Source organism: Phaethon aethereus (assembly GCF_964289735.1).
Source record: "Phaethon aethereus genome assembly, chromosome: 1".
NCBI classification, from domain to species: Eukaryota; Metazoa; Chordata; class Aves; order Phaethontiformes; family Phaethontidae; genus Phaethon; species Phaethon aethereus.
The window spans coordinates 160,383,226-160,403,097 of NC_138575.1; the positions used below are offsets into that span (position 1 = coordinate 160,383,226).

The window sequence follows — 19,872 nt, forward strand, 5'->3', positions numbered from 1 at the left end:
CTCAAGTCCCTTCCAACCTAAATCATTCTCTGACGCTATTCTAATGGCCTGGCTATGAACCAGCATCTTCTTTCTGTTTTCATTATTTAACCAATGCTGCTGAAAAAGAATGTAAAAAGTAAGAGCTCTGAGACTGGACAAGCCTTACTTTGTGATGGCAAAATATATTAACATATGTTTATAATAAGAGGTATATAGAAAAAGGGATATGCCTCGGGGGGGGGGGTTAACCCATGTGTTCATTATTTCTTGACAAAATTTCTGCTTGACCATGAGAACTAGTACTTTTCACAAAAGTGAAAAAAATAACTGATTGATTCTGACATGTGATGGATTCCTGATGGGCAGTACAGCTGGATTTGTACAGCTGAATTTCAGAAAAGAACACTGAAATTCCTCTTTTGACCATGAAGGTAAGCCTAACCTGCAGTGTTGAGCGTGCGACATAATCAAAATTGTGACACAGAGAGCTACTGTCAACAGCAGTGGTAAGAAGAGCCTGAAAACGCCGTCTCAGCACAACTGACATTAATATTCCTGAAGTTTCATTTTCCTAACCCTGTCATTTCTGCTGCTTGAAAAACAAATGCCTATGGAACCTCTGCTACTTGTACCTAAATCCCTTTTGCATGTTCTAATTTCACTACTACCACTACAAACACTGCAGGCAAAGTAATTGAAGTTTTGCAGGCAAGTAAAGTAATGAAGCAAAACAACTTGTTGTTTCTAATAGTTATTAACATCTGCATCTATGCCTATTTACTTTTTCCTCATTTCATCATCTAGGATGAAATCCTCTCTTTCATCCTCTCATATAATCCTTCTGCTCATCCTCTAGGATAAACAGTTGCCTCTAGGCATCGTCTATATTATTTGTTCCAATACCAATGTATCTGCCAATGCCCTCTTCAGTTACCAACTGTGCAATTCTTCATGGGATTCTAAGGACTACATCTCATTACTCAGGAACCAAAATATAGGTCTTGAAATTTTATTACAATACTAGCTTAAAACATTTACAGAGAGAAGCCCACAAATCTATTCAGTGGACTGCACAGTTCCACATCACTTTTCATTCCCCAGGATTTGTAAATCAGAGAGTGTTCTTAAGCTCTTTGCAAAACAGCAAAAATTACTTTCCCAGCCATGTTAGAACATAGGTGGAAATACGTTTAAGACAAAAAAACAGAAATTGAGAGTTAAGCTCATATAAATGGTATGTAATACACTATCTTCATAGAGTCTTCTGTAGCACATCCTACCATTAGGTGTTTGGAAAGTAGCAGAAAAGATTAACTGAAATCTAAATACATCACTAGGACAACACCTTGCAAAGGAAAAAAAACGTGGTTTCAACATGCATTTATAGACCAAGTAATTCCCAACACAACTAATCTTGTTATGCTACCTCTGGAACTGTATGAAAGCCAGGTATATCAAAGTGCACCCTTGGCCAACGTACATGCTATACCAACAGAAAAAACTGCATGCAAGAACAGCAGAACAGATGGTCCTTAAAAGCATTATGGATGCTTATATTCCATTCACAATACGAGGAATCTTTGTTTTTAAGGTTCTCATCTCAAAAGGACAAAAAATTCAATCTGATTTTGCATTGATTTGTCTCTACAGAAACCAGAAGCATGATTCTTAGTGTTTAGATGCTGATGCTCTGCTCACCAAGTCACTCCACTGCATTTGGACTGCATGTGGTTTCGTTTTCAAACTTAGAAATTTTAAAAGTTATGATGCAAGTATTATTTTTTAACTGCTTATTTCACATGTTCCAGTATTTTGGGTGGGGAAGGAAAAAAATACTTTTATTTAAATTGCATTTCTAAGGATGTGTATTATCACAAAGAGTGTGAAAGTGCTTTTATCATTAAAATGATACTTTGGAAGAAGCCATTACTGGGGGGAAAGCAATGAAGACACTGAACTATGTTCATTTCCCTGCTCCTTTCATTTTAATGACAAAACATATCCTGTAATGCCTATACAATATGTTTCAGCACAGCAGTCAAACAAATCATTTTTTTTCACTCTCTCAAACATTTTTTCCAGAAATATATCTTGCCTATCCAAGTGTTTAAAATAGGATTTTCCTTCCTAGCTGTTTGCCTGGAAAGGTGTTAGTATTTCCCTATCGATTTTTTGGCACCTGGCAGTTTAGTCCCCCCTTTCTATACCACACGCACAATGTCTTCAGGCATTTGTCTCCCTCATTTACAGGCTGAATGAAACCACTGGGTTAGGCATTTTGTGAATGTTATCATCACAAAATTAATTCACTGTTTAAAAACTGTGGCTGCTATAACAGACCTACATTTTCCTTTCTGAGGAACACTTTGTACTACATGTAGTCTCATACGTTCCAGCTGCTGCTTGTATGTGAAGTCTTTACGTTTGTTTCCAACCTTCGATCCTTTTCTTCTTCTCACTTTCACCACATTAGATATTCTATGTGCATTTTAATTCTTTTTCAGCCAAGCAATAAGCCATGGCAGAGTGGAACTCTTGGCTTCTGATGCTTGCCAGAAGGCGTTAGGAGGTATGCAGCCAACGTAATGCTCAGTCTGATCCATTTTTGAAAAAGGACTTAAAAATTCAAAATGACAGTTCAGAATACAAACAAAAGCTTGATGTTTTGACATTGCTATGACAAAAAAAAGGTGTGCTTAGAGAAAGCAAGTACTTATTATAAAGGTGTCAAGTAGATGACCAAATGAAATGTTAGCTTTTAGGTAGCAAAGAGACCTTGTATATAGTCACATTGAAGTAGGGACAGCATTAGGAAAACTATCCATCAGCTATATTATATGATTCATTGAAAGGCATTTAAAACCACTTATGTGACTCACAGGGGGAGGAAAGACAGAGCAAAAGGGAAAGAATAGTGTACAGCGAGAATTTCCATTATGCCAAGACACAATATGACTCTTCAACACCGGCCTCCCCCACCACACTTGCAAGGTGACAATTCTGTCGCACAGTGCAGATGGAGTAACATCACCCTCCGAGTACTGTCTTTTCTTCTGAGGTTAATCTAACAAAAAAATTGTAAGCGCTACAAAGTTATTTGGTTTTACAGAATACACAGTCCAGAAACACAAGTATTTCCCTTACAGCACTTCTGAAATCATTGCTTCTCAGCAGCAACAAACAATTGAATGACACAATATCAGCAAGACCAAAACATAGTTCCATGAAGGGCTTGCCTGAAGGGATGTGAGGGACACTGGGCTAAAGGAAAAGTTAAGCAGCAATGTTTTCACATTTCTTGGATGCAGAAGAAAAGGAGAGGACTGGGGAAGCTCTCTGTGGGGGTGGAACTCCCCATTTCCTTCCTACAAATGTGCACAAGAAGTGTGATGAAGAGCATGTGCATAGGCAATGCAGGAAGACCAGCAGAGGGAAAGAAGGAAGAAGAAACATTCATTCAGACCTGTGCTGTCTGCTGTGTATATAGCATTACCCTGTGTAAAGCTGTGTGTTTTTAAAGTGAAGAAGGGAATATTAGGGGCATTTCTACAATTCCCATTGATATGAAAGAAATCAGGTTGATAGACGCATTGCACCCCCACAACGGCAACATCTTTTGATTTGTCATCAATCTAGGTAATTTTCAGTTATCAACACAGGATTCAGTTCATTGCTGTCCAAGAATAATTAACTTTCTGGAGGGTATAACATTGCATTGAGACAATACAGGGAATGCATATACTTATGTCAGCACTTAAAAAAATGGTCTATTTCTCTCAGTTTATTAGTAATGTAATATTACTTGCTACCTTTCTTTCATAATCTGACAAAACATTTTTACATATTTACTTCCAGTGAAAAATGCAGAACAGATGTGGTTCCTGTTTAAGTAGGAATTAGGTTATTTGATATTTAATGAAGCCACCAAGGATACAGAGCTGCTAGAATATCATTTTTGTCATGGTCTATAGTATTCTACATCAAACTGCAGAGCAACCATTCACTTTCCCTTGCTGTTTTGTACATTTTGCCAGTTATCGCCTCTATAAGGTGAGTGGTTGACTAAGAATCCATTTGTTTAAACAAAGCAAGTAGAAAAATAGAAATGCTTCTGTTTAATGCTTCCACTAACTTTCCGTCACATTGCAAAGGTTGAATAAAAAATGTTCTCTGTGACTCTGTGCTTGTTACAGAAGTCAGTCCACCACTTATCTCTAGAAAGCATTAATTTATGCCTCTCTGTCGAAAAGATGCTTAAACTTTAAAAAAGCAAGCTTGTTCCCAGGATCGTTCCTGCTTAGAGACTTCGTAGTGGTCATTGAGAAAGGTAGTCATTTAGAAACTTGAAACAGACACTCATACTTTATAAAGTATTATAAATACTGCAAAAGATGAAAGTTCTTAGTCTAAATAGATTAAAATCAATGGTTATACATCCCTTTCAATAAAGTATTATACTTAGAAACATAATAGCCTGACAAAAACTATGATTACACTACCACAGATCCTCCTCACGAAGGCAGAACACCAGGCCGAGAATCGGTTTCACAGCAGCATCAAAGAAAATCAGCCTCAAAGAGACCTCTGGAAGAGACCATCCGGTCCCTTTCTGTGCCCGGAGGCACAAGCAAATGTGCGTTGATCCTTCCTGACAGATAATTTGTCCAACGTGTTCTTGAAGCCCGCAGTGACAGAGATTCCACAGTCTCCCTAGACAAGCTTTTTTACTGTGGTCAAAAACATTCCCTCTCTTGGGAATAAGAAAAGCTATGCACCGATAATTCGGAGGAATTAAAAAAAAAATGTAAAATTTCAGTGTGCTCCACCACCTGCTCCAGGAAGGAGAAAGGGGTGAAGCAGGGAGAAATGATGATATAGCAGTGTACACCTGATTTATACCTATTTTAAAGATTCCCTGGTTTAGAGTCATACCCTACCAGTAGCCTCTACAACTGAACAACAGCTGCATGAATGAGATAAGAAAGAGTATTTGATTTCATACAGCTGTGGTTAACTGCTACAAGGTCAGTGAATAACCAAGGCAGTTCAACTCCTCTTGAAGGCATGCCTCCTCTAAGAAAATACAGTCCTGGGACAAAAGTGTGAGAGCATTGGTTTGAGAAAAAGCCACCAGGAAGTGTAGAAAGATCCAAGGTGGGCCTAACTTCTACTCAGGTCCTCACAGAAACTGTTCTTCGACGAGCCAGAGGAATGGATTAAGAAATCTGTGAAGAGCAGTGCCAAGAAATTGGGCCAGAAACCACCAACAAAGGAGAAAAGACTCTGAGAACAGGGACTGGAATTAGGAAAAACAACTTGGCAATTGGACATAACCAGAATATTCAGAGTGGGGCTGGCAACCACTGCTCATACAGAAAAAGATGGAGGAAAAGCCATGAAAACACCTGAAACCCTGAAGGACAGAGGACAAGAAGGCCATCTGAAGGGCCAGAGGAACTATGTGCTTGTTTTGAAAGAGCTTGATAAATGATGTCCCAGGTAGAGTAAGATTATTTTTAAAACCTCTAACTATGAGTTCCTTTGATAGGCACCCATGAAATAAAATGAAGTTTATGGTCACTGTATTATTTAGATATAGCCCCCAATATATTGTCCTGCAAGAACTTAATTAAAAAAATTGTCATGTGAAATGCCTCTTTGAAACCACCTACAGAGAAATCATGCTAGTCTGGACATTATCGCTAAATAAAATCTCTTATAACCTGCATGTAAGTGTAGCAGACACACATTTAAGCAATTAACAGTTGCATTTAAAATGGAATTTTCTTACTTACAAAGCAAAATCCCAGAGAACTCATATATAAAAGTATTAAGACGGTGAAGGGAGAGGGGATTGACACCCTGCTCATCCAATTACAAAATCTTAATCTTCTTTTGACTTTCCAAATCAGTAGACCATTTAATAAAACTTGGGATATTTCTGTCAGTGTAACCAATTTGTTAATTAATACAGCAGAATCTAACTCTTTGAAAGACTGGTTTTCATTTATCAGAATGTTTTCACACAAAAGTCTCATTTCTGGTAAGTCCAACTCTGCCAGTCTGGAGAAAAATTATTTTGGTGAATGTCCTGTCAAACTATCCCTAATTTAAAGTAGTGCAACATACAGAAGAAAAACAAAACAGGAAATCCTGTTAAAATATTGTCAAGCTTAAAAGCATCTTAAACTTTGGAGACTTCATAACTGTCACCATTGTTTTACAATTACCATTTGCAGGTAAGTGACGGGGTCTGTATGATGCTGCTGTGACTTTTGTTTGCTGGAGATTCTCGTCAAACAAGGGAAGGAAAGGTTGAGAAACCAATTATCTGTGGGCATAACTGTATTGATTTCATCAGATTTATGTCAGCAGAAAATGTAGGCTTCTGTTTAGGTTCTGTTTCTGTTTTTTTTTTTAGCCACACCATTTACTTTTAATAAAACTTTTTTTTAACCTGAAGAGTAGAGATGAGTGACAGGAACCATTCCTAAATCTAACAAAGTACATGACTGAGGTTTGGTAATTTTACCAATCCCACCTCCAATCAATGCTTTGTTGTATCTGTGCATCACATACACAAAGCTAGTAGGAAGTTAAGCATTATGAATCTTGAAAAGAGCTTGCACAATTATTTTTTATTGTGATTCACAAATTCATGCCACAGTTAAGCCTCTCTGTTTAGAAGAGGACACATACAAAAGAAAGCAGTTTAAAACCAATGCTAATGATATTCTCTAACATTTGTCCTCTATGCTTCAATCAGTTAAGCAGTCTTAGGGCAAAAAAGCAGTAGGAAATGCATCCATCCTTCTCACTGTAAGATGCCTTAAAACCCTGGGAATGAGAAAGGGATATGTTTGGGAAAGAGACGAAAGGTTCACGTATCTGGGATTGGTGAAAGAATGGGTTTGTTCTGGGTGGTTCTCAGGTATTTTCAGTAACAGAAGCAGCAAAGACATTGCTCCAAGAGTTCTCCCGGGCATGCCAGCCTTAGGTTAAGCTGCAGTGGCTGAATCAGCTAGGGTTAAGAAGCTAAATGAGAGCTGGGTCTGCTAAAACCAATCTTTTTTTTGTTTTGTTTTGTTGTGTTTTGTTCATAAAGGATAATTTTAAAAATGAAACTCGGGCTTTCTACCTTAAATAAAAGATTTCCACATTAAATAAAAGATTTCCACAGACTGTAGGCAAACCTACATAAATGGATAGCAGCTGTATTCAACTGCAATTGCTCCTACATTCTCAGTTCCTATCTAGAGAAACTGTCCTTTCTGGAGGTGATGGGCAATTTTCTTTCAGTGACAGCTGACACCTGGATCTCTTTCTAAGCACAAACTGAGAGTTGTGCTTCGTGACACTTGCTGTGTTTGTGATGAGGATTATCTGTGGCTTGAAACAGACGCTAGAATGAAACAACATTCTTTCAAAAGACGGTCATTAGAAGTACCAGTCCTACAACAGTACTCTAATGAAGTGTTTCAAGACCATTTTCTGATTTTAAATACATTTCTTACTGGTTGTCTGCTTACCACAGAATTTACCTTACAGACAAAAAGCTAAGTAAACTTGTAATACTGACTTCTATGATTCTGCGAGGGAAGGTCTCAGCCTTATCACTGCAACTCAGACTACAGTTGTACAATTAATTCATTGCTGCTATTCTCTCCAGTTTAAAAACTGCTTGAGAAAGAACCAAGTCAGTGCAGATCATTAGGGCAGAAGTGCTGTATGTTCTGAGAGCCCACCTAGGTGGGTTTTTACATGTAAAGCATACAGCGATTAAAAGGCACAATTCCGCAAAAGCGTTCAGGAGACCCACACTGCAACATGTTCTTCTACGGCTTTTTGTCATGGCATCGCTACTGTCCAGCACGATTGCACCTTCTGCAAGTACGCTCATAAGATGACATTGGTTGTTCTTCTCCATTTCAGTTCTTCCCTGTTCCTGAAGTGAGAGGTCAGAACTTCTCCAGTAATCCTTCAAAGCATGACTTTACAAACCACCATTTTGAGGACTGCTCCCTGGAACGCAGTCTGCCAGGCATGCCACTGCACCTGCAGTTGTCAACATTTCTCTATAATCTTTTCATGGTAAGTTTAAAAGGATATGAACATAAAACCTTCTTTCTGTTTAAAAGCTTCTGGGATAGCTTTGATAATGGTTACTCTCAACTTGATTAATCAAAATTCAGAATATTCTGAATGAGCAAACTCTTTGTCTGACCAGTTCTCTGTGGGATTGACCTGCTACAAATTCACCTCCTTCAAATTCACCTCCTTATTTATAGGTGGAACATTTTAAGCGGGAAACACACTGGGTGTTTTCATAAATCAAAGCTACTTTCACTTGGATAATGATACACCGGACTCAACAATTCAGTAGTACATAATGCACGGACGGTTCTTTGGAAAATGAATACATTACTATTATTGGTATGCAATAGTATTTTTAGCATCTAAACATAAAAAAATACGTTTTTTTGACACAGCCTGATAATTTTCATACTATCACATTTTACTCTTGCATCTGATAGATGCAAATCACAGGGACTCAGTGGTTTGAGAGTCCCTGAGCGGTAGTCAGATATTTGGGTTCTCTTCTGAGTCTCACCATCAGTCTAAGAGGATCAGGAGGCATATTTTTGATCTCTGACTCACAGCTTTCCCTCTCTTCAATATCAGAAGAAAAATACGTACCTTCTAGTAACTTGTTGCAAGAACTGCAGAGACAGGTGTGTATCAGAGCTGGATGCTGTGATCATTAATGCCCAGTGCCATATACCGGACATGTTCACACCTTCTAAAGTGGGGCTTGCATTATTTTCTGGAGTGAAGGAACCTATCCTGCTTGTATCAGCATAGCACTACCAGCTGATTTTATCATGTGATTGTGGTCCCTAAGAATCCAGTAAACCCTATTCAGAGGGAAAGAGAGATTACAGTTGAGTGTCTCAAAGATTCCCCAAAGTAAACAAGATAATCACCATGCGGCTATATGAGAAAGAAAGGGAAAGTGGCTAAATTTCAGCTTCTGAACTACACCCTTGGAAATAGGTTATTCACAATAGAAATGTATTTTAGACACCCAGATTTGCTATTAGTTTAAAAGTCACAAGAATTTCTCCCAGGACGAGTCAGAAGCTGTATAGGTGTACAACTGAAAAGACAAAGAAAAAGCCTCAGCTAATTTATTTTTAGAGCAGATACTCACCAGGACATACAGACATACAAATGGATTGGATTATGTAAGTTTAACTCTTGCTCACAAACAAATGACATTCATTATTCACCTTTATATTATATTATTCTATATCTTCGCCTGCTGAAAAACCATTCAAACCATATACCAGCTCTACTTGAGTCCAAGAATTTCTGAAGGGGAAAGGCAAGAAATGAGTCTGGGAGTTTCAGGAAGTGCAGAGGAAAAGGGTTTTCTTGAGAGGGGCTTCTGGCTTCTGAGACTCAACCAGCTTGCACCACTGAGTTTAGCAAATATCCAGTTACTTTGTGCAAAACACAGTTTAAAACACTTGGAGTGAGGAAATAGGGCATGAAGAAACCTGTGTGACATGGCAACAAACTGCTTTGCCATATGTGTTACTCACATTTCAGACAAATGAATGGACTAAGGTAAATTATTAACATTTATATCTTGCTTTAAATATGTTATCAAGCTTGTAAACCAAACCATTTCAAAAGTCAGGAAGCACTCATTTCCCTCCTGTCATTGAAGCATAAGTCCACTGGGGAAAACCATAATGAACACAAAATTACAAGATCTATCACGGTGCAAATGCACACAACTCTTCATTACAGGTAGAGTCAGATTTAGCATTTCTTAACTGCCAACCACACAACTTCAAGATTTAAATAACTTTAAAACACCCTTTTAATTAAGTAGGAAATTACATGCAAACCAGACAAAACACTTAAAAAGTGTTATTTTTGCATTCAGAAGCCTCAAACTGTAGATAATGAAAGCTAACATCCCCAGTATTTTTAAAAAAACCCCACCTGGTTTAAAAGACTGAACTGGAGATGCTGGAAGCAGAGGACTGGAAAAAGCATGACTGAGGAAGGTGGACTCTGGCAGTCGGTTTGGGGCATAGGAGGATTCTCCCGCAGCCCGCTCGCTCCTCTCCCCATCCCCAGCATTGCCCCCAGGAACACAATACTGTGACCAGGTGCTCCAGATGCAACATCTGCTGCTGCTTGCTGCTGCCAAGGCAATAGCATTGGGCTGTAACATTTTCCAAATCACAAAGTTATGACTCAGTTCAGTCTGCCAGTGTCAGAGACTGGCACTCCCAGTCATTTTCCCCATAAAATGCCCCAGATATGCCTCCAAAGACTCTGACTGCCACTCTTTAAAACATTGGCAAGAAAATGCCCTGGATTATATCACTGCTACTACTCAGGTGGGTGGACAGAAAGGCGAAGCAGATCTTAATTGCTTTAGGAATGTAATTGCTCTTTTAAGAAAGGGGACAAGTGCAGCTACAAATAAACTCATTTGAAGCTTTATTCCTCTTTATATGACAATCTGATCATGTAACTGCTTGAGTTAGTGTTCCAGCACACTCCCTGTGTACCAACTCACAAACACCTATCTACAAACTGCCTGGGAACACCTACACTGAAAGGTCTACGGTCCGGTGGCAGAAGTGATAGATGGCTTGAAGCCCCTTACAGGACCACCTGTCAACCATAAAGCTTAAAATAAGTATAAAAAGTCTCACCAAGCCAGTCAGTTTCAATGAGAAAGGCTGTCAGAAGAACACTTGCTGAAACCCATCCACTGATGAAGCAGGTTAGATACAGTAGTTTTGTCTTAAAGCATATGTTTTCAAATAAATAAAAAAAGACTTCAGTTCATTATCAGCCCATGAATACCATAAAAATTCAAACCCTCTTCACAACACTCACATTGTCAAAACTTGCACAAAGGTTTGCTTTTTCTCTGCAACAGATGAGCTTGTCAACTCAGCCTAAAGAAGGGAAAAAGGTGAAGGAGATGCTGCTCCCCCGATGCTTTGCTGTTGGTGATGGCCAGAGGGACTGCATCCCAGCGCTGCCTGGTGATGCAAAAAGCTCCTCCTTCCACATGCCCAGTGTACTCACTTTTATCTTTTAAAATAGCACATATTTTCCATAAGTAATATCTCCAGATGAGTGCTTTAGTTTGAAAAGGACAAAGGAGTAAAGGTGCTCAAAATGAGGGCTAGGCATTTAGCCACAAATCATTTAATAAAATACTTTAAAAATGCTGCCCTTCCAGTAATCTCCCCCACAAAGCCTCTCTCTGAGCTGCCCCCTCGTGCCTCGGTCACCTCTGCTGTGAACGTACACGCTGCATTTGGAACTACAGCAATTGTACATGTATCAAAGGCTGCTTGAGTTTACCTACATCAGGTAGCAGCAGCATAAAGCTGAGAATACGGGCTTTAGCCTGTGCTTTGTAAGCCCACCTGGGACCCCATGACCTTAGCAAGGCAATGAGCCTGCAACGAGGTCTATGCTATCACAAATTCACTCCTAACTAGATTCTGGGGGACCTGTTTTGAAATGAATATGTATGCTATTATCACACCTACAAGTCCCTGCTCCAGGAGGAAATGTCACCCGAGCCAGGTTCTGGGATCCAGACTAAAGCAAACCAGGTCAGAGAACTACAATCTCCATTTCCTCCTGCCCTCTTTTTAACTTAGCCTTTTTAGCTGGCTGGGTCTCCAATGACCACATACTCCACAGCTGAATCTTCGCGAACATGGCCTCTGACAGAGAAGAGGCCTGTTCTCAACATCCAAGGCTTTGAATTTCATTCCAGATCAAATGTCAATCAATGCAGGTCACAGACTGGCTTTTCTTCCCGCTGAACAATCAGCATGTCAGACCTCCCTTCAATACAAATACAAAGGTACAGTTGTTAGAGCATTTCCAACTCAACTAAGATAGCTCTGCCTATCACTAACACTATTCAACCTTCATGCAAAGAGCAGTCCTCAGCTCAAAATGTTCCCCAAATTCCATTCTCCATTTTCTAACTCTCTCCAATTGATATATAGGGCCACATAGCCAATAAACTCACATGAATGCATAACTACTGATTACATCAACACTTTAATTTGGATTTATCTTGTATTTCTACATCCACTCCTTGTCAATTTAATCTTTCACTTGTGTTCTCTGCATAGTTTAAAGCCTTAGAGAGTGGAAAATAATGGCAGTGATATCTTTTTGTCCTTCACATAACTACGATAACACTTCTGGCTGTGAAAACCTACAACTAACACTGCCATTACATTGCTGAACTAGTCTTAAAATAGGTACAGCACTTATAGCAACTACAGCTTTAGAGAAAAAAACAGAAAAATCTTTCACTGAACAGAGGCAATGAATGTTCCCCAGCAACTGTTTATGGCAGTGGTAAATCACACAGTGCCACACAGAAGGAAAATCATTCATAAAACCTTAAGAACTATAGAAAAACAAAGGTAATTAATATAGTTGAGAGCAAAGAGGACCCTTCTTCTTATGTCACTCTCTCTGCTGTCACTGTGATTCAGTCTGCGATATCTGCCCCTTGATGTCACCAACTATGAGCAGTGCAATCATACTGTCTCACGTCCCAGCCGACAATTGCCATGGTCCACTTTCAAGGAACATCTAGAGTGTTCCCACTCCAGCTGGCCATGAAAATCTACACTTAGTTTACTTTTTCTATTTTTATTAATCCCAGGCACAGTAAAAAAGATTGGCTAAAAAAAAAATTTCAATAAAATTTATTTTCTTCCATACCACAAAACCACGGCAAAATAAGTATCAAGCAGCGATTTGATGGGCGTTAGTGAAATACAGCAGTGAAGCCTCAAGGGAGAGTAAAAGGACAGAGACATTTGTATCGGCTCTTCTTCATTACTCATAGCACAATCTCTTTTCCATTGCTTATACAATGTGATAAGAAAAAGCAAATCATAAACAGATAAATATCTTTTCTATCTTCAGGCCTTCCCTCTTCGGAATATGAGTGTCCAATGACTGGTCCAGAAGGTGAACCTGACCCAGAAAGTGCCTTGAAGATAATGAGCTGCGTATTAGGCAACTAAATATTTTGTTTAGCTTGGGACAGTAGAGGGAAGTGGAGGTGTGTCTGAAGTGACTGGCAGGGAAACACGGTTATCTTTGGCACGAGGGACTCCAACAGCTCTGCCTGTCCGACCCTGAATATGAACATCACTGGTGATTAGACATCAGTCACTTGAAAAAGGCATCACTCTGGCAGCTTGAAAAGTAGCTTGTCTGAAACAGCATTAATTTGAAATACCATGGCTCCCTAGACGAATATTCAATTAGTGTCTGGAAGTTCTGCGTGTGGTACCACTCAGCAGCTATTGTTGTTGTACTCATCAGGAGAGGCCAGCAATGAAATAGGACAGTAAATATCAAATAGGAAAAAGAAAAACAAAAAAAGGAAACAGGAATAGAAATGCAGTAAGACATTTTGGCTATTCACCTCCAAGAAACACAATTTCCACCATCAAATCAAAAAATGTGGTAAAAAATGCAAAGAAAGGAAAGTATCTCACACATGGGAAACCAGCTTGGTGGCGTAACATTAGGAAACCTGAGAAGATGTGATTTATTGAAGGGTCAGGTCGGAGGTGGGGGGCTGTTATTCATACAACATAAGGACGGTTTTCCTTCCAGTTATACTAGATCTGACCATCTTTTCTATTCTCCCCTCCTCCCACATACACACAACTTAACCTTAAGTGACTGAAAACGTGAGGGGGGAAATGAAGAGCACAGGGAGCACAGCCTGAAAGGAAGAGTTTCACCACCCAGACCCAGAGCCAGTGTCCCATCCCCGAAGGAGTTACCCAGGACCACTCTCCTGCAGCGCTGGGCAGCCCTGGACTCTAACAAAGTCAGCTAGACTTTCAGCACCGTTGTCAAAAAGCTAAACCACACAAGCAAAAGCCCTAGGTCCTTCACAGCTGCTTCCCCCCCTGCCCCATGACTTTGTACTGAATTTTTTACCACTTTTTTTTGAGAAGACAGAACTTAAATTATTTGACATCTCAGTGGTAACACAGCTTCAATACTTCAGCTACAAAAGGTGGCAACTACAAAACGTCGTTTTTCAAAAAACATTTAATCACTTAACATTCACATCTTTGAACTGCTGCATGAAGTGTTACACAAAAGCTAAATACTGTTAGAAACCTCGTAGATTTGTTTATCCTGTCGGAGCCCTTTCCACCAAAGCACTGACAAAACTTCCAGCCACTGCTCGTAACATTAACAGGAACATAATAGTGGAGTTTGTAGCGGAAAATTAAAATTGAAGGACCTTTCAGTTTCAGTTTATACAATTACCCCAGCAACAACAGCAAACATATTGAAATCACACCACCAATCAGAAAATTCATGTTTGGGACAGCAAAGCACTGAAATGATCAGCAGATCCCCAGCATTTCTTAAGTAACTGGACTTAACAATGCTAACTACAGAATCTATAAATCAGTTTCTGCACAAAACTCTAAAGTCGTGGGTGCCAAATACAAATAGTTTACTGATAATCCCATCCTTGATCTTTTCATGTTATTATTGGACTTCTTATTCTTAGCTATGTTGTTGCTAAAATAAGTTGCTCTTTTTTTCCTACAAAATTTGCCAAACCCACTGCTGGAATGCATTTGTATTGTCCTCTTAAAAAGAGAATTCCTGTAACATTCCCATTGACCTAATTGCAGTTTTTGGCCTGAAAAGATGACACGTTTGTGTGAATCTGGTAAAACTGTTGAAGCAGGGATACTAGAAATGAAGTACCATTGTGGCCTCTTTCATCAAGCTCCACGCTGAATCCCCTTAGGAATGTGATGGCATTTCTTCTCCCTGCTTTTTTCTAAAATCCTATGCTAAGCTGCTTAAAAAAAAAAAAAATCCAAAATTTGACCGATATAGCCCAGAAACTGAAGTAAAGGCAGTTGGAAAGATGAAAGAGTGATAATGTTGAGATGCAAACCAAGCAACATGTTCCAACAACTGGCAGGGACTAAATTCTGTCCCAGAAATGTATGTTGTTTTATCTGTCATTAAAGAATACAGCATCAGTGAGGACATCTCTGAAATCACAATACAATTACATTGTTACAAGTCTCTATTTGGAAAGCATTATCATTACTTAGAGAAAAACGGAGTTTTCATATTTATACGCCCTCAGTGCGGTACCTGCTATAGCAAACCTTCTTCCTCGTAGCAGGAGAAGAAAAAAAAAATTTCAGGACAAAACTGATTGGTCATGAATAGTTTAAAGCCTTGATAGATACCATATGCCATCATTAGGCAAGCAGTTCAAACGCAGCAACATCATATGAAAAACACAAGCAGCATTGTGTCCTGTATTAGATTCAAAACACGGTTTACAGAACCTCCAACCCAAAGCAACTCCTGCTTTTGCCCCCGCTGCAGATGAAGCTTGCTCTGGGCAAAGTCCCATTTTATGGCAGAGACAGTGCCTTTGACTTGTATCCTTTAATCTGGTGAAATCTGTGGATGTGCCCACAATCCTCTTTGGAGTCATGGTTCGGGGACACATACATAACCGCGTCTCTATTGTATCAGTATGTTGTGTTCCCAACATATTACAGGTTATAATGTGTACTCTTAATTTCCTAAGCTCCTGTTACCATAGCAGCTCCCTTACCTGCGCAGATCTTCCCGTCGTAGATCTCGCACACCCAGTCGTGGCACTCGCAGAGCGGACCGTAGTATTTCCCGGACTCAGTCACTTGGCAGATGCAGACTCCGCACTCGCATCTGCCTCTGTCACTGCACAGCTTCCCCCCCGGCGCGCGGCACCTGAGCTCCGACTCGGTCCGGGACAGCCGGCACGAGGAAGGACTACCCAAACCGCTCCTGCGGAGGCCAGCAAAGAGAACAAGCTGCGGTCAAAGCCAGGGGCTGCAGCTCAGAGCCGACGAGAGCTTGGCTCACGGGAAACCGCCTTCCTGCCACGGCTTCAGACGATCCCCAGAATATTGTTTTTAACGCCACCACTTTAGTTTGGTTGTAAACTATTACTTGCCTCCAATCACCCAGTTTTCTTCTCTGTCATCAGAAATCTCATTGCTACGTGTGGGAATGCTTATATTGTATTTTACTTAACTAGTTAACTGCATTAGGCTCATCTTTTTCATTATGCATGTCTGGTATATATGTATATACATGTATAGTTTATCCATGATGAAACACTTTGACCCAAATTATTCCAAAATGTTTAGAAAAAATGTATATATCCAAACATCTAGGTAGCATAACAGGAATATACGATACCAAAAAGCAAACCTATGGTTGATTCTAATAAAATGCATTTGCCAAAGTAATCCTTCTGGTTGTCAGATATATAGGGCCCATGCTTTCATCAGAAAAGGAAACCGAAGTAATCACTGATTTCCGTGCAATAGTATAGTTTGTGGCTGTGGTTTTACTAAAGTCCGCAGAATCCGGATGCTAGATCTGAGGATTTGCAGCTCTGCCATCCAGTCGTACCGTGCACTGGAGCACACAGAGATCGGGACTTTCAGGACATACACAGGGAAAATCACACATTGCCTCAGGAGCAGCTGGACTGTGGCAAAACAGAACAAAGGACTGGCCAAACCTAAAAGAGGTGTTCACAACGCCAGGGAGTACGGAGGATTCGGGTTACTCGTACCCGCACTTCTCAGACACTACATTTTGCAGGCTCTGGAGCAAAGGAGCTGCTGGCTCTGAGCGCGGGCGAGTGCCGGACCTGGCGGGGGGGAAGAGCAAAGGGCGGTGCGCCTCGCTGCGCCGCCGCACCCACGGGCGGGGTCACTTGTGGTTAGGTGCCTGCTGCGCTCAGGCAGCAGAATTTAGGGATTTGGGTGTAAAGAGTCATCACTATCCAACTCTTCCCCCTTCACCTTTAAAGATCCGCATCTCGGGCGTGAAAGACATCACTGCACCAAACCCCCGCAGTGTACACGACACCTATTTAGGTGCCCAGAGACCCAGAGCACTTCCCACCGCGTCACTTTTAAGCCGGCGGAAAGAAAAGCCCGCAAAACCGCTCCACCGCTCCCCCCGCAACCCCAGCCTCCACGCTCCTGACGTCTCGTAAATGAGTCGCAACCCGCCGGGAGGCTCCAGAACCGCACTTACCGCAGGGCCAAGGGGCCGGCCGGCGGCGCGGGGTGACCGGCCGGCAGCCAGGTGACCAGCAGCAGGACCACCAGCCCCGGCAGCCCCTGTGCGCGCATGGTGCGAGCTGCGCTACGCCGCACCTGGAGCGCTCCCGCAGATGGACGGCCGGACAGACGGCCGGACAGACCCGCCGGGCGTGCGGAGAGCTGTGAGCTGGACAAGCCCAGCTCCAGGGCTGCTCCCCCCGTGCTGCAGTGGCTCTGATTAGCTGCCTGGGAGCAGGATTTGGGCAGCGCTCTGGGAGGGAGGCCGGTGCCAAACCCCGAAGTTTACAGTCTAGGCAGGGAAGTAATTAGAAACAGTTGCGCAGCCAGATGGTTTATTTTGATGCTTTAAAAGCGGCCCATTTACAGATGTGAACGAACTGTCTCTTTCTCAAAGTGCAGGCACTGTAAATATTTGAGGTATGTGTATCCCCCCCGTCCTTTGACGGATGGCTGCTTGGGATAATCTGCGTAACGTGGTGGGGGGAAATGTGCGCTGCTGAGGAGACAGGACCAGCGTTCCCCAGCTGCAGCATCCCTGCCTGGCTGCTGGAGCACCTCCCTCCCGCCTGCCTCCCCAGGTGCCTCCCCTCCCCTCCGCAAGGTTACCTGCTCACGGCATCGCACTGTGCGACGCCGCGGGCTGCCAACCCACACCAGCCTGAGTGACCGCAAATTAAAAAATATTATTAGTTAGCCGTGTCCTAATGCCTCATTAAAACGCACAGTACAATACTTCATCAGACCAGTGGGAGGTTTTGGAAGTGCTTTAAGACTAAGCTAAAAAGAGGGATAGTCTCTCTAAAGAAGTGAAATTTGTCAGGAATGGCCATGTGCATTTCTTTATGCTACGGAAAAGTTGCAACACTTTTGGACCGCTCTGGTTGTCCTGGGAAAGTGCTGATGCCTGATACTTCCCTGGGATGGAAAACTCTTAAAGAAACAAACTGCCACCACAAAAGATGGTAGGATACAGGTGTCCTAGTCTACACACACACACACAGAAGAAATTTTCACTGATTCCAGACCCTATAAGCCCTGATTAAAGCCCTCAGTAGCTTTCTCAAAATGAGTAACTCTTGGTTTATTTTCATATTAAATATCTGGTATACCACAGATTATACTGTTCCAGAAAACATTTTAAGATTTAAGATGAACTCCTTTGACTCAGATGGTGCCTTTCCCAAAAGTGTTATTAGGTGTCTTGCATTTAACATAGTGAATTCAAAGGCACAATTCTCAGGATTCCTGATAACATAAGTAATGTTGCTAGTGATCTTCCTGAAATTAAAAAAAAAAAGCATCAGGCATTTGACTTTGCTCTGCTGGTCTTGTAGATGCCAAAAGAACCTTTAAAGTCCAGTTTGGGGCCTGTAAAATCCAGTTTTCAGTCAAACACCCACCCAACTGAAATATCAACTTTAACTGAATGGTGAAAGGAAAGACTGGACAAAATATTTTCTAGCATATCTGTAAAGAGAAAATCTTATTCCCTGAAGATATATAGGTTAAAAGCAAACATGATTCCAGTGGACTACTAGAACATTACATTTTTGCCTTATTTTAATAGGTTATCTTGAAGTTGTGAAGTGTAAAACTTTTCTCTCTGCTTGTAGTGTACTATCCTCTACATGGCACATAATTTTGCCCTAAAACATGAACAATGAAAATTAGGGGGAAGGGGGAAATCTCAAAACCCTGTGTATAACTGTTTCTCATTGTATACTAAATTTTTAACAGTTTTGCTGCCCTTTATAGAATTTTTGACATTGCAAATAAGTTACAGAATGTTCTCATGCAATGCAGCTGGTAAAAATCCTATATTAAGAGTGATCTGTTGGCTTCAGTCTTGCAAATGCTTACAGTTGTGCTAACCTCATGCATTTGACTTTGATGGATCCAGTGAAAAGGTAAGTAATATTGGCAGGCCTTTTTTTTGACAGTCCTTGAATTTTAACGTCCATGCTTAATGATGTACTATGGGTTCTATCTGTGTGTGATAGTTTTTCAAATTTATTAGTAGTGCTACAATATAATAAATAATTAAACCTCCTCAAATTCAGAAAGGGAGCACTTTTAAGAACAATATGATTGTCAGAAATTGTACTGCCAGAAGTATGGAGTCAGAGAAGAATAAATAGAAAGCATTGCATTTTAAACAATAGTAATTCCCTTTTGGTACTAAATTTATCTTTAATCCACACACTAAAATGATGCCATCTGTTCGTCTTCCTCCTTTTTCCCCTGTGCAAGACTGGTGCTGATAGGTATTCACAAGACCTTCAAGAAGCCTGCAAACTATAACTTCAAATGTACAAGGAGATGACATCCATCATGATATGTTGACCTTATCACTCTTTTATTTTTTATTTATTTACACCTGTCAAGGTTTTAAGTAATACACACCTTTTGGCGTAGACCTTTTGAATTTGGAGAAGGCGCAGTTTACACAGTCCAAGGTTACGGTATTTAAAATGTGCACCCAGAGCTTAAGTTTAATAATTGCTTTCATGTGTACGTGCCTCTAATACAGTATCTCAGTGCTCCCTTATTGGATTTTAACCTTTGCTCAGATCTATTATTTAGTCATTTAAGCCTAGAATGTTTGCATGCAGGCATGTGTATATATGTGTGTATATGCACACTAGATGTTTTTATATTTGGAAGTTAAATG

General features: G+C 40.7%; 1 protein-coding gene across 1 annotated transcript in view; it reads right to left on the reverse strand.

Annotated features, from left to right (window-relative positions):
- Positions 1–17,270, reverse strand: part of ITGBL1 (integrin subunit beta like 1) — a gene marked incomplete at its 5' end in the record, with an annotated part of 150,966 nt that extends 133,696 nt beyond the window's left edge. Inside the window, 2 exons of the mRNA XM_082009934.1 lie at positions 15,692–15,903; positions 17,173–17,270. Coding sequence (XP_081866060.1) covers positions 15,692–15,903; positions 17,173–17,270 — 310 coding nt within the window. The remainder of the gene's footprint in view (positions 1–15,691; positions 15,904–17,172) is intronic.
- Positions 17,271–19,872: the final 2,602 nt, after the last annotated feature.